Raw genomic sequence first — 27,402 nt, forward strand, 5'->3', positions numbered from 1 at the left:
TCTGTCCTGTCCTGAAGAAAGTTATTTGAACTGAACCTCTCATTCTATCACGTTTACATACACAAATGAAGGTTTAGGGCAGTAGTCAATGCTCTGATGGCAAGCAGTGCCGATAGCTCGCCATCAGAGTACTGCACTGCCTCCCCTTAAAACCATTAAACCGGCGGTGCCCGCCACAAAATGCGGCAAACCTCGCCGTTTAAGGGGATCTTCGCTGTCCTAATGTTAAGGATTCCGGGAAAACATTGAATATGGTGAGGGGGTTGGACAGCGAGGAAACGCACATAAAACCTGTATTTCTTTGCCGTATAACACCTCCGATGATAATATCTAATGAGGGTAATAAAGAATGATATAAGAAATCGAGAGTGTGCAATTAAACCTTGGAGTTTAGATAAAATGATTACAAATCCATGACCTTAAAGGGACAGTACACGTACTAAAAAGGTGGTATACATGACAAGACATAGATATCAGAAATAAATAAAATATATAAAATCTATTTTCTTTTTTTTCTTTAATTGACATACAGGCTTTTTGTGTCAATTTTAAAAAAAATTGATTCAGATGAGTCTTCGTTCTTGGATGTAAAAGTATGTTGGAATGGTGCATGTGACAATGGAAGTATAACTTTATATATATATGGTTGTATATTGCCACTGATCACCTTACTTTAGCAGTGTTAATTACTCTTTATCTCCACTTGGGGCGCCGTTTGAAGCTATATTTTCTTCTAGTATATCTATGTGAGGACTGGGGAATTTACTCAATTTATAGCTTTTGTGGCAGCCTAAAGAAGCGCAGAACTAAGGAAAACAAACTTTTTTTAGTAACCCTAGAATACAGGATGCTCTACATAAAGATACAGTGGTAACATTAACAATGGAAACATTAACTATGCACTGATACGACAAGTTATTATAATATCAATGAAATAATATAAGATACTTTTTGAGAATTACAGCAAAGCTACTGGAAGTAATGGGGGTTGGAGTACTTACTGGAGGTGTAGTACGACCTCGTCAATGTCAGAAACCTTAAGCTTGTCCTTCAGTTCCTCAAGCTCTTCTCCGATGCTGGAGTCCATTGAGAGGGAGGAGAGGGGTCTGCAGAGAGACATGTGAGAGTCAGCATTAAACAGCACATCACACCCTGACATCAGTATTTTAGCATCACAAGAACACATGGCAGAAATTCTGACACTGTTCCACTATGTGTGTAATGCTAGCCGCTGTGCCACCGTGTGTGTATATTTTAGTAATATAATATAATTGTAACCATCATGTGTGTATATAGGTAAAGCTAACCACTCCTGCACATGACAAGAAATAAACATGTGAATAACATACATGCACGTGTCAGTAACATTTTTAGTCATGAATTGTAGTCTAAGTATAAATCTCGCCCATTCTTACCGCTCATCACATGCCGACGGTGGTCGACTCCATCCGCTTCCCCGGGACCGCGCTCGGCTCTCTGGCCGTTCCATCCCCATCACAAAATTCACCACCTTCGGGTTATATTTCAGCAGGGCCTTGTCCTCATCCCTGTGACAATGGTGATTGATCTGGTGATATATACTGTTCCACAATGTGACTGCTTGTTGGCAATACAACTATAATAATGATCAATGCCCCCACATTACGCACTGCTTTACAGAGAGTAGGTAATAAACCCCAACCAGAGCACCTGCAGAAAACCCAGGACAACGAACATACAAACTCCACACAGATAGATCAACAATGGGAATTGGTATAAAGGAAACACATTACTGTTTCTCGTAGCAACAAGACAATTGCTTTATCCTTCTACAAGAGAATTACAATCACACCAAAATGACAGAACATATCTTGGGCGTCTCAGTCAATGAATGAAATCTACCTGGTTTAATTACAACCAGAAAGAGGATAAAGAGATTAGACGTTGGTAAAGTCGTTAAATCCGTCACATAATTACTTAATTGATATCCTGCAACTACAAACTAATTATCTAGATCCTACTGCAGCTATTGGCTGTTCGGGTCACATGGCAGGACTAACACTTCTTTGTGTAACAAAAAGAAAAGAAAATCACTGAAATTCTTTTTTTCTAAAAAAAATAAATAAATAAAAAGCATTTAAAAAAACCACTGAAATGAATCCTAAAAGAAAGAGATACCAGTGGGCGCCTCTTGCACACAAGTAAACAATTTATTCAGTAAATATATCATACAAACATTAGTTGCGTTAATTAAATTGATGGACACAAAATATACACAGAAAAATGTAATAAAATTGGGAGCGGCAACCCCCTCCTAGAGGGCAGCCATTTGCACACAGCACACACATACTAGCCCATAGCGCTCAGAACCTTCCATTTTCCAATTTGTCAATTTTTTCTGCCTGTTTCTGAGCTGCTGGGATAGTACGTTTGTGCCACTATGAACTCAACTAGCTACACTGACAGACTGCAAAGGAGGTTGGACCTACTGCGAAGTTACGAAAGCAGAAAAGACCAACCCATAGAATCACCTCAGGAGGAGTTTTTGGAAAACTCGGGGCATTTGGAGGAATTATTAAAGGCAGAATGTAGACACTGGTGGGATAAAACCACCCTGACTAAATATATTGAGAACAACAAAATCCCCCGTGGCCTGAGAATCTCAAAGACTCTGTCCTTTCAGGATGATCCTGATTTATTAAATAAATGGGAGAATATTTTAGATAAATGCTCCTTTGCATTGATGCAGTTATTAGTGGATTACAGAGAGAATAAACTCAAAGTGATTGAGAAGGAGATTAGAGATACTCAAGACAAACTGGCCAAATTTAAAGATGAACTTTATTACAAAGAAAAAGAGCTCAATGTTAATGGGAGGTTGGAGGCGTATGAGAGAGAGATAGTGGAGAGAAAAGAAAAGAAATTCAAGAGAGACCTATATGATTATAGTTCAAATCAAGTCAGAAACTATAACAAAATAAACTCAAGAGAGGGTCCCCGTAATCGACAACAGGGCCGCACAAGATCCTACAAATCGCGGGACCAGTCCCACACCAGATTACGTGATAGACAAGCACCCAAGGAAATTTCACAATCCAATCTAGAACCAGTAGGGGACAATCAAAGTAGACATCATGAACAGACCAATACGTCATCCCCAAGGTGGAGACAAGTTTCCCATAGAAGAAATAGGAATAATTACCATCACACTAATAGATAGGAACAGTATCGTCATGGGCCTTTTTTAGGGAGAGGAAGTGGGGAAACCCTTACCCCAGAGACACCAGAGAATCACCACCAGCATTACAATCGTTACCAGCCACTCACCAGAACCCCAAAAAGAGCAAGGGCTTTAGATCGAGGCAAACGAGGAGGAAAGAGGAAACAAAAATCAACGATACAAGTAGTTCCAACCGGTATTTTTAATCTGTCCTCGAGAACTCTAACCCCTGTGGAAGAAGCTATACTCTCCAGGGGCATGAAATTTGCTCCTACCTCCACACCAAATTTTTTTGAATTGTTTATTGAACTAAATAGGTTCGTTAGAGCACTGTGCAGGCAAAGATTCTTTGCTACTGCACCTATCACTAAAGATGATACAAATAAAACCACCTGTCTAGATTATACTGATGATAAAGGAGTGGAGATTTTGAGTGAACTGCTCCTGGAGAGTGTAGACGACGACACAGAGAGGGAGGAAACACAGATTTATAATGTCAATCGTAAAATATTTAAAAAGCAATCACAATTTTTCCCAATACATCACAAATCTAGTGCTATTGATACCTTTTACAAGTGTACCTTGGAAGAATTCCAAAATCTCTGTGATGCTAGAGTACACCAGAGCCTGTTTAACTTATCACAAGAAGAAAGAAAAGTCCTGAAGAAACTGTCCGAAGACCCCTCCCTTGTCATCAAGTCTGCTGACAAGGGAGGGGGTGTGGTAATTCAGGATGTCAATGAATATGTAGGGGAGGCCAAACGCCAACTGGCAGATACTAAATTTTATAGAACTCTAAAAAACAACCCAATGACTGACTATCAGCTGGAACTAAAAATACTACTTGAAACAGCGGTAGATAAGTGTATCATCACGAAAGACGAGTTCGGCTTTCTCTACCCCCTCCACCCTGTCACCCCTATTTTTTATCACCTCCCCAAAATACACAAAACACTGCACAACCCACCTGGGCGTCCTATTATTTCAGGGATTGGGGGTCTCACATCTAATTTGTCACAGTTTATTGATAGTTATTTACAACCACATGCCTCTCTGAGATCCCATATCAAAGACACTACCCATTTCATCAAGATGGTGGAAATGGGACACAGGGTACCAATTGGTGACCTGTGATGCCCAGGCCTTATATACCAACATCCCCCACCAGAACGGGGTTGCAGCAGTAGATGAAACCCTTAAGAAAGATATGGGTATCTCAGAGGGGAGTCGGGAATTTATTTTGGCAGGTATTAGATTTATTTTGTCACATAATCACTTTTTATTTGATCACTGTCACTACCAACAGGTCCTCGGTACAGCGATGGGGACCAGGTTCGCTCCCAGCTTTGCAAACATCTACATGGGGCAATTTGAAGACCAGTATATCTGGAGTGGGGACTGGGATGCGAGCCTGGTCCTCTATGGTCGCTATATCGACGACCTGTTCTTCATTTGGCACGGTAGCACTGAATCAGTTAATAATTTTGTTATGCACCTCAATAACAACACTTATGGTTTATCCTTCACCCATTCACACCACCCCACACATATGAGTTTTCTTGATGTCACGGTGGAGGTGGTAGATGGAGTTCTAGCAGTCACAGACTATAAAAAGCCGGTTGACGTTTGTAGCTTTATCCCCTACACCAGCAATCACAAAAAAAGCTGGCTCAACAACGTCCCAAAAAGCCAAATACACAGGATAAGACGTAATTGTACTTCGGACATTAAATTTTCGGAACAAATGAGCAGTCTTTTGGAGGAGTTCAAAAAACGTGAATATCCCCAACCTGTTCTTACTGAGGCTCTGGAGTACGCTGGCACCCTAAACCGCAATGAGATTATTGCCAATAGCAACAAACAAGGCCCCAATAGTAGAGCTAAAAAGGTGGATAAATTTAAAGATGGAGGCAAAAATAGATTATGCTTTATTTCCAAATACAATGTAGCCGCTAATAAAATTTCTAACATAATAAAGAAAAACTATAAACTCCTCAGCACTGACCTGATATTGAGTGCCACTTTAGAAAAAGAACCAACTATCATATTCAAACGTGCACGCAATTTAAAAAACATCTTAGCACCAAGCTTCTTTAGGGGCTCTATAGAGAAAAAAACAGGGGCTACACAAAGCACTATAGCAGGACCAAAAATAACAGGCTTCTTTAGGTGTAATCATGCCCAGTGTATGACCTGCAAGCACGTAATGAACAAAACTCAAAAAATTACAGCTTCAAATCATGAAAAAATTTACAACATAGAGACGTTTATTAACTGTACGACTAATTACGTAATTTATTTACTAATATGTCCATGTAATACCTACTATGTAGGACGAACCATCCGCTCTCTTAAGACTAGAGTCTTAGAACATAGGAGGAACATCGTGAAGAAACTCACGAACCACAGTGTCCCCCGCCACTTTGCAGAACACCATGGTGGGGATCCTGTGGGTCTCAAAGTGATAGGTTTGGAACATATAGCTCACACCAGCCGTGGAGGAGACCGCTTCAGGTCTCTATGTCGACAAGAGGCGGCATGGATCCTGAAGTTACAGACTCTTAAACCCCACGGTATGAATGAGACTATAGATCTGGAATTTATTTAAATAATTTAATAAAAAACTTTTTGATAAAATTCTAAAAAATAACTAAACAATTAAAAAACTATAAAACTAAAAAAAAAAAAAAAATTAAAAAATTAAAAAATTCTGAGAACTTAATATATGTCCAAAAAAACCTTCCCTAAGAAACTCTGTATTTCTCACTCTACAAATCGCTAAAAATTGTTAAAAATTGTAAAAAATTGTCTAAAATTACCCAAAATTATCATATTGGTCTCTGTACTAAAGAATAAATAACTATCTATTATATAATTATATAAAAAGAACAAAATTAAAAATATTCCATCAAAAGAATGAATGATTTTCGGACTCTCTCCACTGTCTCTCTCTTGTGTGCACTATAAAATCTACCCCACCGACATACATTGTACCATTATATTGTAGGTTTTTATTTTTGATTTAATGTCGGGTGGACTTGGGTTTTATCTATAATGTAACGGTCTGATTTGTGGGATGCATGTGCTCCACCATTTATTTGGTGAACTATTAAACACTGTATCCCACACATATCCTTTGATATGTATCTGCCTCTTTACATCAAGGTAGATATACGTGTATACATTTTGTACTTTGACGCATTTTTATGTATTATTTAATCTGCTTTGTGTATTTATATCTAAACATTACTGTAGGTTGCGCACATATATGTGTGTAGCCTGTTATGGTATATATATATATATAGAAAAAATATTTCCTTTTATATATATATTTTTTGTGACGCAATCTATATCGATACACTGCGTCTCCAACAAAGAAAACTGCGATATCTATTTGTTACCAGGCACTACCTATGTAGCATTTATGTGGGATTTCTAGCCTTTTTCTTTTAGTTTTTATAATTTATCTCTAGTCCTATCGATATGTTTAAGATACCTCTTATTTATAGTAGTGATTACCTATGGGTTTGAATACAGTTGGATATAAAATAACCCAACACTATATAAGGGGTGTCTTCCATATGATGAAGGATTCCATTAACAGTCTGTCAGTGTAACTTTTCTTAAATCTTAATTTGAATAAATCTATTTAATGTGTGTATTTTATGGACACATCTAAATACAATGGGAAGTGTAATGTGCGCCCCTGAAATACTTGCATATGTTTATATACCTTGGACCTATTTGTATTAGCAATTGTATTTACTACTATAAAAAATGTTTTTTAATTTTCATTTTCTATATTTATCTTTAGTTTTATTTTTATTCCCATTTTTATTTCATCTTATTCTCCTTTATCTTATTTTACATTCTATATACTCTTGATATCTATGCATGTGCTAAAAGAATATATCGCTATTGTGCAGAAAACAGCCAAATAAGAAGGCTGTAATGATTGTTCCAGCTGACTCATAAAGTGAAACACTAAAATGAAGCTGATAATTGTGTAGCTGTGGATAACTGGCCACACACACCTGTGCACAACATCCAGGTATAAGACCAGCCCACCTAGCTATACTTCCTATCCTCAATTGAAAAAGCTGCCGTAGTGCGGCGAAACGCGTCTTGAATAGGAGTCCTGCTGCCGCCATTTGAACCAGTGGACCTGGAGGTAATTCTCAATTATTGAGCCCCACGTTATTCATCTCACCTCGGTCCCTGGTAACTCTCTACAGGCGCAGCAGTGGCGTGTTGCTGAAGATGATAGCAGCCACTGAATTCCCTGCGGCACACAGCTGTCGCGTCTCAAGCAGTACGCACGAGACTTTTACCTTCAAACAGCCTCCACCCGCGTCAGTGCCTAGCGGCTTGTGCTTGGCTGTCTGGCCGGTACAGCTGCTCCGATACCATCTGACACAGCACGCAGGGCACTTGGCGTTGTTCATTTTTTCTCACTGAGACCCGCTGCAGAGCATCTGCCGACATACAAGATCTGAGGCTGCCGTCTTCATCGACACAAGTGTCGACCGCATTGGCGCATCATTCATTCTTCTGTGATTATAAAACTGCTTGAAAATTCGCTTTGTGGATTACAAATACCCTGCTGGGTCACTCTAAAAGCTTTTTATCATCCCCACGAAGTGTTGGCAATTTACCCTCCAATTGGGACATTAATACCTGGCTTCATATGCGCATATGACAAGAAACTAACATACCAGGACTTGGTAATTATACACTGCACCTTAACAGCTGCTAATATTGCACATGTTTTTAATCTTTTTATACTTACTTTCTTATTCCTATTTCTATTTTTTTAATTTTATTACATTTTTCTGTGTATATTTTGTGTCCATCAATTTAATTAACGCAACTAATGTTTGTATGATATATTTACTGAATAAATTGTTTACTTGTGTGCAAGAGGCGCCCACTGGTATCTCTATCTTTTTGTAAACCCTTGTTTTTGGGGGCGGCAACCCCCTCCTAGAGGGCAGCCATTTGCACACAGCACACACATACTAGCCCATAGCGCTCAGAACCTTCCATTTTCCAATCTGAAATGAATCCTAGGAGGGATGTACAGTAGCTGTATGCCCGCTGGTGGTAAAAGGATGCCATATACCGCTATACACATGCCGCACATCAGGAACCATCCCAATAACTCCATGTGCATTTCTAAAACAACCATCATTCCTGATTGGTGGATATCTCTGGCTACTGACAGCACCTGGTTGGGGACAAGGGGGAGAGTCAAGATTAAACAGTAAAACTGCCCCCCCTAGAAGAAAAGTTTAGATCTGCCCCTGGTTGCAGCTAAGGGGGAGCTGCTTGAGTTCATTCTCCACATGCGTAGAACCACAAACATTGTAACAGTAAGAAAACCATCAGGCTTATGTACTAATTACGCCCTAGATTTCCAATATTGCACCCATTACAAGCCATGTAACCACCTAGGGATCTTTAACTGTTGTTGAATCTTTCAGCACAGAGGCCTCCGCAAAACATTTACAGCTATTGCTGATTAGTTGCGCCCAGATAGAGGAATTATGACCCTCTCCTCCTTTAGGATGACATTTGGCTTTCTTGCAAGAACTCCTAACATTTTAATTTTCAAGGTTGTGAGGAAGTTCGTATTAAGGAGATTCCTATGTTAGAAGAAGTGAGGAGGTTCCTAAGTTAGTATTGAGGAGGTTCCTAATTTAGTATTGAAGAGATTCCTAAATTAGAAGTGAGGAGATTCCTATGTTAGAAGTGAGGAGGTCCCTAAGTTAGGTGTGGAGGTTCCTAGGTTAGATGTGAGGAGATTCCTCCAGTACATTAGAAGTGAGGAGGTTCCTAGGCTAGGTGTGGAGGTTCCTAAATTAGATGTGAGGAGATTCCTATGTTAGAAGTGAGGAGGTCCCTAAGCTAGGTGTGGAGGTTCCTATGTTAGAAGTGAGGAGGTCCCTAAGCTAGGTGTGGAGGTTCCTAGGTTAGATGTGAGGAGATTCCTCCTGTACATTAGAAGTGAGGAGGTTCCTAATTTAGAAGTAAGTGAGGTGGTTCCTAAGGTGGTATTAAGGAGATTCCTATGTTAGAAGTGAGAAGGATCCACACTGTAGGCATAATACCGCATGGCATACATTATACAGCATCACGGTTATCTCCGCAGTTCCTTGGCTTGGTGATGCTCTGAACCTGTTCTGGGTCTCCCATCCTGGTGCTCGAGGTGACTGTGTCCTGGCAGTGTGTAGTACTGGCTACAGAGGTAAAGATGGAACAGCAGAGATAACCACGGTGCAGTATAATGTATACTATGTGGTAATAAGCCCATAGAGATTCATACATCTCAGTCGCTGCAGTCAGGAGGATTGTCAGATGCTGGGCCGCCTTCATGGTGTAGCTGATCCGTGAAGGCGGCCCAGTGTAATGACATCTGTGTGACACATGATGTAATGCTATAATGACATGGACTGAAGGGAATCTCTGTGCGCAGGGGAAGCAGAACGCAGCACTGAGGAGGAGAGCGAGAGGTTAGAGCGACAGAGGAAGGAAGGAATTATGTGGGAGTGGTGCATTCCCTGTCTATAGGAAAGGGCCACAGGAATCTGTTACAGTATACAGTAACTATGTAACGATGGACACCCTGTACTCGCACTATACATCAGGCATACAGCAGGGGCACACGCTAGAGAATTACCCCCACTGTTAGCTACAGCACCAGTAAGGCACCGCAAGCTACTATTATAGGCCTAATGGTGACTGTCCATTACTCAGAGCAGACACAACAGAGGCTGACAGTGAGGAGAACGTCTATAGCAGCTAACGGGGGCCAAGTCTGCACATGGGAAATCCACATACAGAGTGCGCGCATGAGTATGAGTCTGAGTCTCTGACCGGTCCACAAGCAACAGGCAGGACACACTCACAGTCCTTGGTGCCGAGCTTTCCTCCTCACGCTGAGCAGTAACATCCGGATCTCCTGTCTCACCATGTCCTTTATTACAGGTGGATCGGCCAGGACGGACCTGCTGCTGCTGCTGCTGAGGGGTCTGTGGTGGCAGGATGGGCTCATGGACCTGATCTCTCGCCACAGCTCCAGGAGGACCTCGATCTGTAGACAGGAGGTGGGAGAGGGAATGAAAGGGTGGTAACACAGAGGGAGAAGCAATGACACGGTGACAATACAAACATTCATCATTACATTTCTGGGGTTTTACCATAGGGGTGGATGTATGGATTCTAAAAACATTGCAAGTGCAGGTATCTGTAAAATCGAAGCATTGACAATGAACAATAAGGGAATATGTGGAATATAAGCTCCGCACACACGAGCCGATATGCCGATGTGTACGGAGTGATAGCAGCAGTGTTCTCGTCTGAACTCCCAGGAAAGTGATATCGAATGGAAACACGGAAAGATTCATTAACGATATTCTTCAGTGACATCACCGACCCCTGCTGACAGCGTGCCTCGTTGGTGATATAGTCAACATTGGGCATGCTGCGCAGACGAGGAGGAAGGGGGGGGGATGGGAGAAATTGCTATTGACATAAACTGTTAGGGCCCCACACACTCTCCCCTAATACAGGCATACCTGGGCTGGATCGGACGTCACACACCCTCCCCTAATACAGGCATATCTGGCACACACCCTCCCCTAATACAGACACACACCCTCCCCTAATACAGACACACACCCTCCCCTAATATAGACAATTGCGGCCTGGTACTGACGTCACACACCCTCCCCTAATACAGGCATATCCGGGCTGGAGCAGACGTCACACACCCTCCACTAATATAGGCATATCCGGCCTGGAGCTGACGTCACACACCCTCCCCTAATACAGGCATACGCGGGCTATAGCTGATGTCACACACCCTCCCCTAATACAGGCTTATCAGGGCTAAAGGAGACGTCACACACCCTCCCCTAATACAGGCATATCCGGGCTGAAGAGGACGTCACACACCCTCCCCTAATACAGGCATATCCGGGCTGGAGTGGACGTCACACACCCTCCCCTAATACAGCCATATCCAGGCTGGAGCTGACTTCACACACCCTCCCCTAATACAGCTATATCTGGGCTGGAGCGGACGTCACACATCCTCGCCTAATACAGGCATATCCGGGCTGGAGCGGACGTCACACACCCTCCTCTAATACAGGCATATCCGGGCTGGAGCGGACGTCACACACCCTCCTCTAATACAGGCATATCTGGGCTGGAGCTGACGTCACACACCCTCCCCTAATACAGGCATATCCGGGCTGTAGCTGACGTCACACACCTTCCCCTAATACAGGCATATCTGGGCTGGAGCTGACGTCACACACCCTCCCCTAATACAGGCATATCCGGGCTGTAGCTGACGTCACACACCTTCCCCTATACCGCACAAGCAAGCCTAGTGGTTTCCCGGACACTCCCAGCACTTCCTGGACACGCCAGCGTCCCTGATGCTCCCTTCATTTTCTAGGCACTCACAGGAAATGCCCTGTTCCCACCCCCACATGTCCATTTCCTGCCAATCACTTTGTGACTCACTTGCGAATAAAAAAATAAAAAAAAGTAGCAGTCTCATTGCAGAATGGCCTCGCACATGCATACTACGGGCCACATGCATGCGCAGTGTACCGATAATCGGCCTCCGTGTAAATTTGTGGACGTGTGATCAGGGTCTGATTTATCTCCAAAATCCTCTGCGCAGACCATGTACATGAACAGATGCATACCTAGAGATTCTGCATTCACTGTGCCTCCAGCAGGGGGCACAAGGAGTACTGATGTATGGGGAGTAACAGGGTTGCCCACCAGCACCAATAATCCCAGCCGCTAGCTGTTTCTGACGGCCAGGATCATCAGAGTCTGTCATTGGTGCAGAGCAGGTTTGGGTTTCTCAGTTGGGCCTCCAGACCAGCTCTGCTACCTGCATTGTCCCTGCCCACAGTGCACCTAACTCCGCTGTTTCCCTTGGTTGGATCTTCAATGAGCTTTGCTCAGTCCCTGAAGGAGGCAACGTGATTAACATGGGAGAACAGTATCTCAGTGACCTCAACTGCAGTGCAGAGTAATCAAGGCCCATTAGATGTTCCTCAGTAGTGCTCCTGAGCCCTTCACCAGATGGCTGTCTGAGCCCTTCACCAGATGGCTGTCTGAGCCCTTCACCAGATGGCTGTCTGAGCCAATTGCAATCTATGCCTCTAACCCACTTTTCACATGTGCCTCTGTCCCCTTCCTCATATGCATCTCTGGCCATCATCATCTGTGTGCCTCTTCCCTTATCCCCATCTGTGCCTCTGCCCATGCTCCCCATGTCTACCTGAACACTCCTACATGGACACCTCCTTCATCTGTGCCTCTGCCCTCATTACCATGTGTGTCTCTGACTACGTCCCCATCTGCACCTGGGATCAGAAGTAGCGCTGACTATTAATAACTAAAAGCCATTTATATAGCGCCAGCAGGATGCAGTCAATTATCAACCATCAAATTACCAACAACCATTGGCAGACAGTCAAAATACCGACATGTTCAAAATGCTGATGTTCATTAGGATGACATGATCAAAATGCCGACATTCATTAGGATGACATGATCAAAATGCCAACATTTAAAATGTCAACATGGCAAGGTTTTCATGATTTTTTTTTTTCTGTGGAACAGACTTGTTCTTACTTCACAATCCATGTGGGCATCATGTCCAAAGGATGGCGAGTGCAGCGTGCCATGCAAGGTGGCCCAGTACACTTACACGGTGTCCATGTTGACCTATGCCATTTTGACCATGACGGCATAATGAATGTGGGCATTTTGAACATGTTGGTAGACTGTCTGCCAATGTTTGCCTGTATTTTGAATGGTGGGAAATCATACTGGACCCAGCGCCAGCGGATTTTCAGATTTCCCTTTATAATTGGGAATAAAACACAGCAGATAAACACTGGGGAATAACATGTAGGAGGGCCCTGCTCACAAGCTTGGAGCACCATGTGGGAAGGTCTTACTGGCATGTGGCCCGCATCAGTAATGTCTGGGCACCAGGGCTCCGTACTATACCTTATGTGGGAGGAGGATGAATCTAATGCCATGTACACGCAGAGCCGGCCTTAGACATAGGCAAACTAGGCAATTGCCTAGGGCATTTGGAATGCCTAGGGGCATCAGCAGCTTCTGCTGATTATAATGATATGCAGCATGCCTATATTCTGTGTGTGAGTGAGGCTGTATCTGCATATGAAATAGTGTATTTATGGAAATCACTGTAACATAGCATTCTGTATGCAGGTACAGCCACAGTCGCACACAGAATATATTCATGCCAGATATCATTTTAATCATCGGAAGCTCCTTGTGTGCGCTGGTCATAACAATGCAAATAAGACGAATTTTCAGCAAAAAAGGCACCCAACGTTAGCAGTACTGGCCAGGAGCTGCATGGCCTATTGAGGCAAGATGTATGAGGAAACATCTGTATCCAAGCAGAGGCAGAGGTCACAGTGTTAGCAGCTGTGCAAGTGCTGTCTGCGGGTGAATTGGTTGTGCAATAGTGTTCGGCATATGTGTTACGGGCATTATGTGTGTCATGTATAAATGCATTAATAATGTGCGACGTATGTGTAAGGGCATTATGTGTGTCATGTGTGTAAGGGCATTAATAATATGCAACATATGTGTAATGGACATTATGTGTGTCATGTGTATAAGGGCATTAATAATGTGCAACATATGTGTAAGGGGCATTATGTGTGTCATTATGTGTATCAAGGGCATTAATAAAGGTTGGCATAATGTGTAAGGGGCATTATGGTTATAAGGACATTAATAATGTGTGTCATGTGTAAGGGTCATTACTGTGTGGTATTATCAGGGGTGCCAAGAGAAAGGGGTAGGGGGTACAAATTACCCAGGCCAAAGTCTGATGGACGGGCCCGGTGGGGGCCCCGGGCCCCCTCCCCTTAAGTGACAGCAGCAGCTGCAGCTCTTCTCCTCTGCCCAGCACACACTGCTTTGTGCTGGGTTGCAGTGTGGCCATGGAGGTACTTAAAATACGATATTTTCTCAGGATTTTTTTCTACGGGTATAATGTGAATAATGTGAGGAGTAATGTACATAAGGTAAAGTGGTACTACTGTGTGATGTAAGGTGAATAAGGGACACCATCGCATGATATAATGTGAATAAAGTTACACTACTGTGTGGCATAATTTGAATTGGGGGTACTATTGGGTGGCCATGCCCCTTCCCAGCAAGAAGCCATGCCCCTTCCCAGCCCTGTTTGGGCTGCGCACCGAATGTGTGCACTGTTTCTATTTAAAATATTGTAGGTAGGGGCACCAAAATGATGACTGCTATGATGAGGGTTGATGGTGCTGGGAAAGGGGAGCAGGGTCAGAGGCGCAACAAGTGGCGGTGCTAGGGGGCACCAGCAAAAATCTTGCCTAGGGCATCATTTAGGCTAGGGCCGGCTCTGTGTACACACGGGGCGACGGGAACAGTGTGCTGAGCGGTCTAGTAAAGCATAGATCGCTCAGCCCCCACAATGCACCAGTGATGTGTGCTGAGCGATCTGTCACGGCCATTGTTCTCACCTGAGAGAACACTGGTGATGACTAGATTTATACTGCATGCATTATACATCTAGTCAGGCGATGGCAACGCTCGGGACCGCACATCGTCATCACTGGGGGGGGGGGAATACACACGGCACTTAATTTCTAAGCAATCTAGACAGACTGCTTAGAAATGGGGCTGTAATCTCCCTGTGTGTATGGTCCATAAGAGATGGGGGAGGCCCTAACTCTATAAATGCATAGCCCCCCCAGTTCTGATGGCAGCCCCGGTTGTTGCACTGCATTTTGTAAATTAGTTCTCTAAGCCTCATATTACTGACAGGGGCAATTCCTTTCATGTGGTTCAGCAGTGAAGAGAAGGGCATGCTTATAAATGGCAACAACACAGTGATCCTGTAACACTTGTGCCCTAACAGGTGGCATCTGTACCATGAGAAGATAACAAAGATTGCAGAAGTCTGCTGTATGCACTTTCCGCTTATGTCCACAGCAGCCACACTTACCTCTGCATAAAGGTCCAGACTCAGGTCAACAGTGGCCTCTCCCAAAATCCTCTTGATCTCAGCCCTCTCACTATTTGGCACCAGATCCTCCACCATTCTCCAGAGTGAGGGTGGAGGATCAAAAAGTTCTCCATAGCCACTGTCCTGGTCACTGAGAGGCTGCAACATCCCAGTCTCGGCCTTCACCTCACAGAAACCTTGTGGGAAAGAAGGAAGGCTGAATTACTGGTATATCGACAAGAGGACTGGTACAACTGGGTGTAGACTCAGAGCAATAGTAAGAGGCGTATAAGTCCTTGCACCAAGGACTTATAGGTATACCAGGAAGCGGCGGCGGCGGCCTCCTCTAGCATCCTCAAAAATGGTCTGCTGTTAGAGGCAGCCATTTTGTAAGGGTCATTTCCATTAGCAAAGAACCAGCCAGGAGGAGATCTGGGACCGCAGACAAGTAGATCTCCACATTACACCCCGTCCCACACATGCTGGGCACTCCACATTACACCCCGTCCCACACATGCTGGGCACTCCACATTACACCCCGTCCCACACATGCTGGGCACTCCACATTACACCCCGTCCCACACATGCTGGGCACTCCACATTACACCCCGTCCCACACATGCTGGGCACTCCACATTACACCCCGTCCCACACATGCTGGGCACTCCACATTACACCCCGTCCCACACATGCTGGGCACTCCACATTACACCCCGTCCCACACATGCTGGGCACTCCACATTACACCCCGTCCCACACATGCTGGGCACTCCACATTACACCCCGTCCCACACATGCTGGGCACTCCACATTACACCCCGTCCCACACATGCTGGGCACTCCACATTACACCCCGTCCCACACATGCTGGGCACTCCACATTACACCCCGTCCCACACATGCTGGGCACTCCACATTACACCCCGTCCCACACATGCTGGGCACTCCACATTACACCCCGTCCCACACATGCTGGGCACTCCACATTACACCATGTCCCACACATGCTGGGCACTCCACATTACACCCCGTCCCACACATGCTGGGCACTCCACATTACACCGTCCCACACATGCTGGGCACTCCACATTACACCCTGTCCCACACATGCTGGGCACTCAACATTACACCCTGTCTCACACATGCTGGGCACTCCACATAACACCGTCCCACACATGCTGGGCACTCCACATTACACCGTCCCACACATGCTGGACACTCCACATTACACCGTCCCACACATGCTGGGCACTCCACATTACACCCCGTCACACACATGCTGGGCACTCCACATTACACCCCATCACACACATGCTGAGCACTCCACATTACACCCCATCACACACATGCTGGGCACTCCACAATACACCCCGTCACACACATGATGGGCACTCCACATTACACCGTCACACACATGATGGGCACTCCACATTACTCCCCGTCACACACATGATGGGCACTCCCTATTTCACCCCGTCACACACATGCTGGGAACTCCCTATTACACCAAGGCTGCAAGAGAAATCCTGGGCCCCGGTACAACAACTTCCCGAGGGCCCCATGGACAGAGCTCCCCACACATTCTGCCACCGCTAGCTCCCCCAAACCATTGCGGGGTCTGCGGAGCCGTTGTTCCACCACTGCTTCCAAGGTGCATACAGGGACAGTGTGCACCAAAGAATGCACCAAAAATTTACACCTTTATGCCTATTACACATGTCACACACACACACACACACACACACACTACATATTATACCACATGCCATAATGCCCGCTACATGTTATGCCACACACCATAATACCTATTACATATTTTACCACATGCTGCAATGCCCATTACATGTTATTCCACACACCGTAATGCTCATTACATATTATGCCACACACTGTAAAGCCTATTACATATAATACCACACATATTATTCCACATAAATTCCGCTTACCTACCTGCTCATTGCTATGGGTTTCATGCTTGATGCCAGGGGTTAATATGCTATGCCAGGGGCTAACCTGCTCATTGCAATGGGTTTACATGCTCTGCCCAGCTTTACATGCTCGGGTGCCGGACAGTTTCCCGACAGTCGGGATTCCGACAGTCATTACCCCGATGTTGGGATCCCGACAGTCAAAACCCCGACACTCGGGGTCCCGATGGCCACCGGCTATTCTCCCTTGTGGGGGTCCATGACCCCCACGAGGGAGAATAGAATAGGTGGCGAGCGTATGTAGGTGGCTAATGACTGTCGGGATCTCGACTGTCGGGACCATATACCACATGCTCTGCCGGGGGTTATCATTCTCTGCCAGGGGATAACCTGCTTTGCCAGGGGATACATGCTCTGCCATGGGGTTAACATACTTGTTGCCATGGAGTTACATGCTCTGCCAGGGGTTAAAATGCTCATTTCCATGGAGTTACATACTGACTAGACTTCCAGATTTGGATCTCAGCCCCAGCAGCATGCAGGGAGGCAGCAGACACACAGCACCCACCTTCCATCTTGGAACACAGTGACCTGGACATGGGTGTAGGGATGGCCATCGACTATCGATGTTCCCAAAACATCGATGGTTGGGACCTAGTGCTCGATGTTTTGGGCATCGATAGGCGAGGGTCGAATAGTTTGATGCCATCGTTGGATGGCATCCGATGGTGATTTTTTTACCCTGCTGGCCAGCTGCCCAGCTATACTACCCTCTCCAAGTCCTAGAGACTGTCTCTGACTCACTCTGAACTTATCGAAGGGCGGGCCAGCCCAGCGATGATGATGAATGATGTCATGCGACACTGGGGACTGTCTAGGGATGGCCATCGTTGCCATTGCCATCTATGGCAATTCTGCAACTGGCCATCGATAGTGCTAAAGTAAACTATGCAATGGATGACCATCGATATTTTTAAATATCGATGGTCATCCATTGTGTTAGATTGATACGCCTGTGGGCCACTCAAAACACAAGGGGCGGGGCTTCGTGGGTGTATGGGGCGGAGCTATGCTAAGGGCCCCGGGAAAAAAAGCGAAACATCGTTTTGGAGGGAAACCATCTGGTTCTCGTTCATCAATGGCAAAAGTATTCGACATCGGCCATGAACCATCAATGATTTCATATCATCGATGGTCGATGGCCATCCCTAGGACTGTCTTGAAGTTCTTTGTGCGCGTGCGCGCACTGGTGGTCTGGCTGCCTCCTGGCCTCTCAGTCTGCAGCCCGGGGAAGTTAGCAGCCATTTGCATTCATAGAGTATTTCATACACTTTCACAACATGATAATTATATTCAATATTCATTATGCGTGCACGGCTTCCTGTTTCCTTTCCTGCTTGGCTCGGCCGCGACATCACACAGTTGCACTGGAGTCGGAGGAGCCACCCGCATGCATGCGCAGAAGAAACCTTACTAGTAGTTAAGCGCGACTAGATAAAGTTCTATCGCGCATGTGCGAAAGTAAGCGATGGTGGGAACCATCGATGGCTGGCGATAGAATGGTTTATAGCCATCGATTGTTCCGTCCTAAAATGCCATCGATGGCATCCATGGGGGATGCGTCGATGGCCATCCCTACATGGGTGGGGAACCAGGTCTGGGACTGCTGGGCTGGAGACATGGCATCAGCTGGGATGGGAATGTGTGGAGCGGGGCGGGCCTGCTGCTGCAGAGTGGGTGGGACTCCTGCTGGAGGAAGTCTCTCTCTCTCTCTCTCTCTCTCTCTGTCCCAGCTCCTCACTCACTACTGCACTGCAGGGACTACCTGTAGGGTGACCAACTCATCCCTTTAATCCGGGACACATATTAATTACACAGGTTCTGTGGCTGGCTTTCACCTGGTTTTAAACTGTCACAGAACCTGTGTAATTAATATGTGTCCCGGATTAAAGGGATGAGTTGGTCACCCTAACTACCTGCCTGTTGTATCCTTCTGTTACCGAGCCACAGTAAACTCCTGAGTACCGTGGCGGGCTATCTGCAGGTCCTGGCACCGGAGAGCAGACCACTGCTCAGAAGGACCTCTGTGATGCTGCTGCCCCTGCCCCGCTAAAGAGCTGACTCCGGTGCTCTCACACACAGCGCACCAGCCACCAAAAAACTGTGTGTGACCGCCCCCAACATCCCCAGGCAAACCGTACCCGCCCTGCTCGTCACACACATGTTTGGCACTCCCTATTACACCTGTCACACACATGTTGGAGTTTCCATCCCTTGTTGTCAGCTCTCTCACTCCTGACTGACCAGGACACCACTATTTAACTACAGTCCCACACACACTGGTTATACACTAGTATATATCATACTTGCCTACCTGACCATCTCCATGAGGAAGACAATGCTCTGCTCCTGGACATCCCTGGTAATGTATGATTGCCATCACCTGTAGTGACACCTTCCTTATCAATTACCTAGCTCACCACAGGTGATGGCAATCCTACATTACCAGGGATGTCCAGGAACAGAGCATCTTCTCCCTCATGGAGAGGGTCACGTAGGCAACCCAGGTGTATATGATGAGGTTACTGGGGGTGAGAGAGTCCCCGGTACACGGTCACATGACCCAATGTCTGCGCCCTGCTCACATACCTCCCGCTTCCGGGTCCCGTATCTAGGCAAACACTGCGCGTTGCTTGGGAGAAGTTTTGGCCGCACCTCCCATCGCGATGCAGACAGACCAGGGCCCATTACACTGGTGACATCTTAAGGCGGCGATGTGCAAACACTGAGAGACCTGCCAGCGGTCACTACATCCCCGGGATTATGAGAAAGCCGGAACCTGATCGCCGGACCGGCTCCCTGCAGCGACCTCTGCTGCCGCTGGACGTGCGGTGGCGTGTCTGCAGGGTGATTGCCCGGGGCAGCGGCAGCTGAGATGAGGGATGACGGGAGGGAGAGATCACATACTCCTCATGGACTGCTGCCGCTGCTGCTCCCGGACTGACTGACAGCGGCTGCTCTCAGGGGGAGGGGGGGAACAGAGCACCATGTACAGCTGTACCGGGTGCTGGAAAGGAGCAGCGCAGAGACGCTGGCAGGTCCGGCAGAAAGATCGACCTGCGCATGCGCGACATCCGAAGTGACGGCCGGGCGGAGTTCCTACAAGCGCTGAGCGCGTTGTGACGTTTATTTTAGTGCCGTCCACCGCGGGTCTCTGTGGGTATACTGCTGGCCGCATACATAGGACAGAGTCCCGAGTCCGACGCGGGAGGAAACCAATGGTACCAGCGGTGGTAATGGTGGTTGTGAGCATATTGTAAACTGTTCGGCTGCTTCATGTGAATTGCCCCCCCCCCCCCCCCCCCCCCTGTCAGCCAACACCCGCCCCGTTAAGTCCTCACATTCCTGCCTTGTGTAGCCTGCCTCAATATTGCTCCCAGCAGGGGTAAATTAAACATCCCTTATGGTTCTTCTATATAACCTGGCTGCTGGTGCTGTTCTTGAGCATATTGCACCCCTGTACTTTCCACAAAACTAGCTAGTCAGATCAGTGTGTACCTGGGTATCCATGCTGGTGCTGTTCCTGTCATATTGCACCTCCTGCTCCCATGACTTCACACAGAAACTGTTAGCAGACCTTCGGGACGATTCAGACCTGATCGGGTGAAGACTTGCCCTTTGTGCGAAGGGCCATCGAATAAATTTGGCCGCAGAACCTTATATAATAAAAGTCCCCAGGCTGTGGCATTACCCTGCTGGCTGGTTTGGCCTAGTGCTGGTTCACAAAATACAGGGGTCCCCTACTCCTTTTTGTCCCGTGTATTTTGTGATCTAGGACCGGGCCTTGAGCCTGATGCTTGCTTTAAACAATACAGGGAACCCCTACTTGTTTGGTTCTCTGATTTTTTTTAAACCAGCAACGGCTCTTTGAGCCCAGGGCTGGTTACGGCTGTGGAGGGGACCCCATGACATTTTTATTATTTGGATTTAGCGGCTGTATATTTGGCCACTAAATACGAATATGGCAGAATATGCCTGCATATACCATCTGAAAAATATGGATCTGTAAATACGACAGATTAGTAAATCTGCCCTATTTATGATTCCTATTTTAGACCATACATATTTTCATTTAGACTATTTGTGAATTTAACAACTGAATCGTGAACCCCATCCCAAACCAAAATCGAATCGTCAATATATCTACCATAGAGGACCAGGCTCGCCCTGAGATCACGCCCCCAACTGTGTTCCTCCTCGAAGTTGGTTTGTGAAACTCTGGGCGAATCTGGTCCCCATGGCGGTACCTTGTGACTGGAAATAAAATAATTGTGAGTCAAAATAAATCGAATGGATTGTAAAATAAATGTGCTCAGGTCACCCGATATCTCTGGATCTTTAGACAGATAGTATTCCACTGCCGCAATACCCAGCTCATGATCGATATTTGAATATAGGGCCTTGACATCACTTTGTGATAAAATAATAACTATCCTTCCAATGAATTTCCTTTATTTTCTGTAAAAAATGCGTAGTATCCTTAATATAAGAATGTCATTTATGGACATATTTTTGTAAATGACTGTCAAGATAAATTGTTCATCGTGGACCCTATTCCCATGATAATCAGGCGACCTGGCGGGTTTCTGGCCACATCTTTGCAGGGGCTGGCAATTCTATCGCCACAAGCCACGGATGGGTCAACGGGACTCCGAGAACCCTACTCATTTGACCCTACAGACTTGTGGATAATGCGCCTCTGAATCCACATGGCGTGTTTCAGTGTGCTTCAGTTATTTTCTAGTAATTATTATTGTTATTATTGTGTCCATATAATCTGCAGATTATAAACAAGAATCTGATGATTTCCATAACATGCTGCAAAATCCAGGGGCACCAATAGCTCTACTGGGCCCTGGTAATGGGGGAGGTTGTGGCAAACAGGTGAGGCATAACTCGGCCCCCTCCTAACATCGATGGCAATAATGCAACTGGCCATCGATAGTGTTAAAATATGCAATGGATGACCATCAATATTTTTTACCTATTGATGGTCATCCATTTTGTTTGACTGATTGACCTGTGGGACAATCAAAACACAGGGGCGGGGCATGGTCCGTGTCCCAGTACTTTGAAAAAACAAAAGCAAAAACATTGGTTTTGCTGTGCCATCGATGGAAGGAAACCATCTGGTTCTCCCCCATCAATGACAAAGGTATTCGACATCGGACATTTTGAATCATCGATGGTTGATAGCCATCCCTAGTTCTGAGTGTATGGCTGCAATGTTGCCTACCCTCCCGCATTTAGCGGGAGGCTCCCGGTTTTTCACTCATCCTCTCACTCCCCCGCAAGCCCCTCGGTTCCTCCCGGTTTTCTGTCCCCTTATGTAGAAAAAAAAAAAACACCTGACTGCGCATGTGTGAACCCCAAGTCCAGGGGACGGGGCCTGCATGTGCGACATTGTGACGTCAAGCAGGATATTTCATTGCCGACCACCGTGGGGCTGAATGGGTATCGCTGGCTGCAAAGAGGGAGACTTTCTGCAGCAGGAGCAACAGCAGAAGCGGCTGCATGAGCACCAGGAGTAGGATAGGCAGCGGTGGGCCGTAGACACAATAGGAGAACAGGTGCGGCAGCGGGATCATCGGCAGCAGAAGTGAGAGCGGGACCAGAGCCGGGCAGCGGGAGCACGACCATCACCAGAGTAAAGAGCCGCAGTAAATAAAAAAAAACAGTGACTGCGCTTGCGCCCCAGGGCAGACGTCACAGCTGTCCAGTGCCGGCCGGGGCTCTGTTGGCAGTGGCTATGGGAGCAGCAGAGGGAGTGACACAAGCAGCAGAAGGCAGCACCACAGACGAGATGGTAAGATAGCGGCTAGCTGCTTCGTGGTTCCCTCCTGCTTCTCTCCCTCTGCTCCCCACTATTTTTTCTTTACTATAGTTCTTTCGATCCTTTAGTGCACCGTACTCTCTCAAAATATAATTTGGATAAGGTGACAAATGATGGGGACAGGGTAGGTGCAATCATCTTCTTCTTACCGATGAAGCAGCAGTCAGTCCTCTCTCCCTGCCTGCAAAAGGATGGGGGGGGGGCACAGTGGAAACTGGGCCCCCTACAGGCCCAGGCAAAGATCAACCACCACCACCCCTATTAAGGCCAAATCCAATCTCCTGGTACACACTAATAGCATAATGCAATACCAGATTCCAAACCAAATACTATGAAGTGAATGGTTCTCACAAAAATGCATGTCAGTTTTTATTATAGCAGAGCCTCAAAGCAGTTATTTGAATCTGTATCGTGGTGTAATAAGATTCCTCAATAGTGTCCAGTCCACCCAGTCTGTCACTTGACTCACTGCTGTCCATGAAGAGGATTAGTCAGTGACTAATCATCCTCTACAGATACTGGAATAATAATATCAATTTCTGTAATATTTATAGTCCTATCTAAATTCCACTTTGAGGATAATTAATAAGCTGCCATGGAGCGAGCTAGGGTCTTATCGCTTCTTCTGCTTGCGTCCACTGAGGGTCTCGACTTCTTTCATAAGGCGCAGGCAGAGCTCATCCTGGTGGGGGAGCGCCACACACTGAACGGACAGCGGGAGACCCAGACCTCCTTCCACAGCCTGCAGAGATACATACAGTAGTTATTACAATGAGCAAGCAGTAGGGGGAGAAAGAGAGCCATGGCACATATAACCACTTATTTTATAAATCCAAATTATGCCACACAGTAGTGCAACTTTATTCACATTATCTCATGCAATGGTGTCCCTTATTCACGTTACATCACACAGTAGTACCACTTTACCTTATATACATTACTCCTCACATTATTCACATTATACCCTTAGAGAAAAATCCTGAGAAAATATTGTATTTTAAGCACCTCCATGGCCACACTGCAACCCAGCACAAAGCAGTGTTTGCTGAGCAGAGGAGAAGAGCTGCTGCTGCTATCATTTATGGGGAGGGCCCCCACTGGGCCCTTCCATCAGACTTTGACCTGGGTAGTTTGTACCCCCTACACCTTTCTCTCAGCACCCCTGATAATACAACACAGTTACGCCCCTTGCACACGACACACATTCTTAATGTCCTTATAAACATAATGCCCTTACACAATATGCCAACCTTTATTAATGCCCTTCATAAACATAATGACACATATAATGCCCCTTACACATATGTTGCACATTATTAATGCCCTTATACACATGACACACATAATGCCTGTTACACATATGTTGCACATTATTAATGCATTTATACATGACACACAGTGGCGTAACTACTGTAAGGCAGCTGCCGCTTGGGGGAGCAAGCCACAGTGGGGTCTATGTGGGTGCCAGCACCCGCTAAACGCACTGACATGCTGATGCCTGCCACTGCCCACTAACTGAGCACAGGAGGCGAGGCGGGTGCGGCCATGGCAGAGGCGACAAATCCCCACCACTGAGTCAATTGACTGTACACAGAGCCGGCTAATGGCTACTGTGTACAGGATGGGCGGGAATGGGCATGCTGGGGCCGCCTGGGATGCGTTGGAGCCAAGAGAATTAGCAGTGTCTGCTGGTTTCTCTTCCTATCCGTATCCATTATGCGTGTGACGTCATCACCTCACGCTGGGGAAACACGCTGGAGAGGAGCCTGGGGGAAGGAGGGGGGGGGGGTACAAACTTTTTGGCAGGGGGGAGCAAAATGTATAGTTACGCCACTGATGACACACATAATGCCCCTTACACATATGCCGAACACTATTGCACAACCAACCCACCCGCAGACAGCACTCGTACAGCCGCTAACACTGTGATCTCTGCCTCTGCTTGGACACAGATGTTTCCTCATACATCTTGCCTCAATAGGCCATGCAGCTCTTCATTCCAGTTCTACTAATGTTGGGTGCCTTTTTTTGCTGAAAATTTGCATTGTTATGTGTCCAGGACACACAAGGAGCTTCGGGTGATTAAAATAATATGCAGCATGCCTATATTCTGTGTGCGACTGTGGCTGTACCTGGGCTGGCCTAGGGCCGGCTCTGGATATATGTCATGTCATGTGGTATCCAGTTTTAACTTTGGTACGCGCATTTGCCTTTGCTCTTCCTGGCTAAATATTTTTAACCTATTAAAACTCTTTTATTGCACCATGAAGCACACCTTCATATGTCTTTCAGAGACTTTGTAAATCCTCCAGATAAATCTGTATTTAAGGCAGGTTAAGTACTTTCAGGAACTCAGTCCCTTCCTCAGAACCACATACAGCCATTAAGTACTTAACCTGCCTGAAATACAGATTTATCTGGAGGATTTACAAAGTCTCTGAATGCCGCTCTTTTGGATCTATATTATTTGCGTAATGGCACCGGGGCAGTTGGACGTTTACAGTGCCGGCAAAACATATTGATAATATACTGTATCACAAATCAACCTCACCTATGTCATACAGTCCTGTATAATAATTTACCTTTCTATACAGCTTGTCCCAGGGATCATTGGAGTAACCTGTGTAATGTTTCAGTTCTTCCTCATCCTCCGCAGTGACGGAACCTACAGGAACGACTCCGGCCGGATAGTTTAATAAATTGTACAGCATGGTGCAGGCAATAGGAGCTGAGAACATAGGAGAGATTGGTCATTTATTTTAAGCTTCCAAGTGGCGTCCTCTTACCATTTTCTTTGTCTAATACCCAAACTTGTATCATTGCGGTTGTACAGCACTGTGGACTATGCTGGTGCTATTTACATAAATATTCATATTGATAATTTAGGTTGTGTGACATCACACTATAACTGTGCGCTTCACGCCATATGTCTTAGGTGATTTGTGCGCTCAGTTTGCCATCGAACCTCATTTCTTAGGTTTATACTGCTTTCACATTGCAGAAATGGGTAATGACACGGTATTCTTAAATGGGACTTTAAAACGGGTCTGAGCCTTGAGACCTTTCACATTGCAGGTGAAAACCGTTTTAAAAATCATTTAATACCATTCAAACATTCAACCCTCATTGGCCTCAAGCCTCTAGTTGTATGTTGATTGGGTCCTCACTACTTACTGTACATTTAAGCTGTAATGTGTATTGAACTGTGGTGCTCTTTATTTGTACTGTATTTTTGTTATTTATTCAATGTTATGCCAAGTTTTGTCTCCCTGTATTGTTCCTTTGTACGGCGCTGCGAAACACTTGTGGCGCCTTATAAATAAAATTATAATAATAACAATAATAATAATAACCCATTTAACCCCCAAGGGACACGTTTCAAGCCATTGAAATAGAGCCATTCACACTGCCTAAAAAACGGCTTTAAAACGTGTAGGACTCTGCTTTTTAACCGTGTTGAAATACCAGTTAACTTTAACCGGTAAATCAACTTTCACTTTGCACTTTCACATTGCAGCCTTAAACGTTTTAAAATGGGAAAAAAAAACAGCAATATACCGTTTTAAAAGTGCAATGTGAAAGGGATATCAGATGTCGTTTTTTTTTTAAAAAGCATTAGCCCTACTATGGCCAGCAGACAAATGGTTCTGTGATTCTGGTTCACTCGCAAATGCATTTTTTCTCGATAAAGGACAGAACTATGTGCACTGCAGGTGGGGTAGATGTAACATGTCCACAGAGAGTTAGATTTGGTTGGGGTTTGTACTTCAAATTGATATCTATATTGCAGTGTAAAAGTAAAGCAGACAGTATTTACCCAGCACAGAAACAAAATAACACCCATATCTAACTCACTCTGCACGTGTTACATCTGCCCCACCTGCAGAAAGAGAATTTGCTTTTGCGAGTGAACCAGAATGGCCCTAAAAATTTATAAGGTGACACTTAATACATATTGCTGTGGGGACCATAGATGTCCAGTTACTGTATATGTGTATTGTTACACAGGCTGTATCAGGGAGGGATTACAGGGATTTACCTAATAGTTTCCCTGGATAACCGATGTTGAAGGCGGGGGCCAGCATGGGACATAGGACCACATCTAGATTCAGCTTTCTCCATTCTGCCAGGAATTCTGTCTGGTACTCCTGAAGGAAAAACACAAGAACTGACAATCACATGGACAATAAGACAGAACATATATACATGCATAATACCATGCTTACCTACCCTCCCGGAATGGCTGGGATGATCCCGAAAACTGTGTCTCCATCCGGGCCCCCTGGAAGGCTGGGCAAGCCTCCTGCATGTAGCTGGG

At 45.7% G+C, this 27,402-nt stretch overlaps 2 protein-coding genes across 2 annotated transcripts in view; both read right to left on the reverse strand.

Annotated features, from left to right (window-relative positions):
- LOC146026607 (coiled-coil domain-containing protein 24-like) overlaps positions 1–20,286 on the reverse strand; it is a 38,861-nt gene extending 18,575 nt beyond the window's left edge. Inside the window, exons 1-5 of the mRNA XM_083157418.1 lie at positions 19,841–20,286; positions 15,264–15,460; positions 10,108–10,292; positions 1,416–1,547; positions 1,002–1,106 (exon numbers count right to left, since the gene is read on the reverse strand). Of these exons, the coding sequence (XP_083013544.1) occupies positions 1,002–1,106; positions 1,416–1,547; positions 10,108–10,292; positions 15,264–15,431 (590 nt within the window). The 5' untranslated portion in view covers positions 15,432–15,460; positions 19,841–20,286. The remainder of the gene's footprint in view (positions 1–1,001; positions 1,107–1,415; positions 1,548–10,107; positions 10,293–15,263; positions 15,461–19,840) is intronic.
- A 3,142-nt stretch (positions 20,287–23,428) lies between these two features.
- The window catches only part of LOC146026610 (vitamin D3 hydroxylase-associated protein-like), a 35,165-nt gene continuing 31,191 nt past the window's right edge, over positions 23,429–27,402 (reverse strand). Inside the window, exons 13-15 of the mRNA XM_083157421.1 lie at positions 27,124–27,232; positions 25,667–25,812; positions 23,429–23,826 (exon numbers count right to left, since the gene is read on the reverse strand). Of these exons, the coding sequence (XP_083013547.1) occupies positions 23,698–23,826; positions 25,667–25,812; positions 27,124–27,232 (384 nt within the window). The 3' untranslated portion in view covers positions 23,429–23,697. The remainder of the gene's footprint in view (positions 23,827–25,666; positions 25,813–27,123; positions 27,233–27,402) is intronic.

This window comes from Crinia signifera, chromosome 8 (genome assembly GCF_055691185.1).
Source record: "Crinia signifera chromosome 8, ASM5569118v1, whole genome shotgun sequence".
Taxonomy (NCBI): Eukaryota; Metazoa; Chordata; class Amphibia; order Anura; family Myobatrachidae; genus Crinia; species Crinia signifera.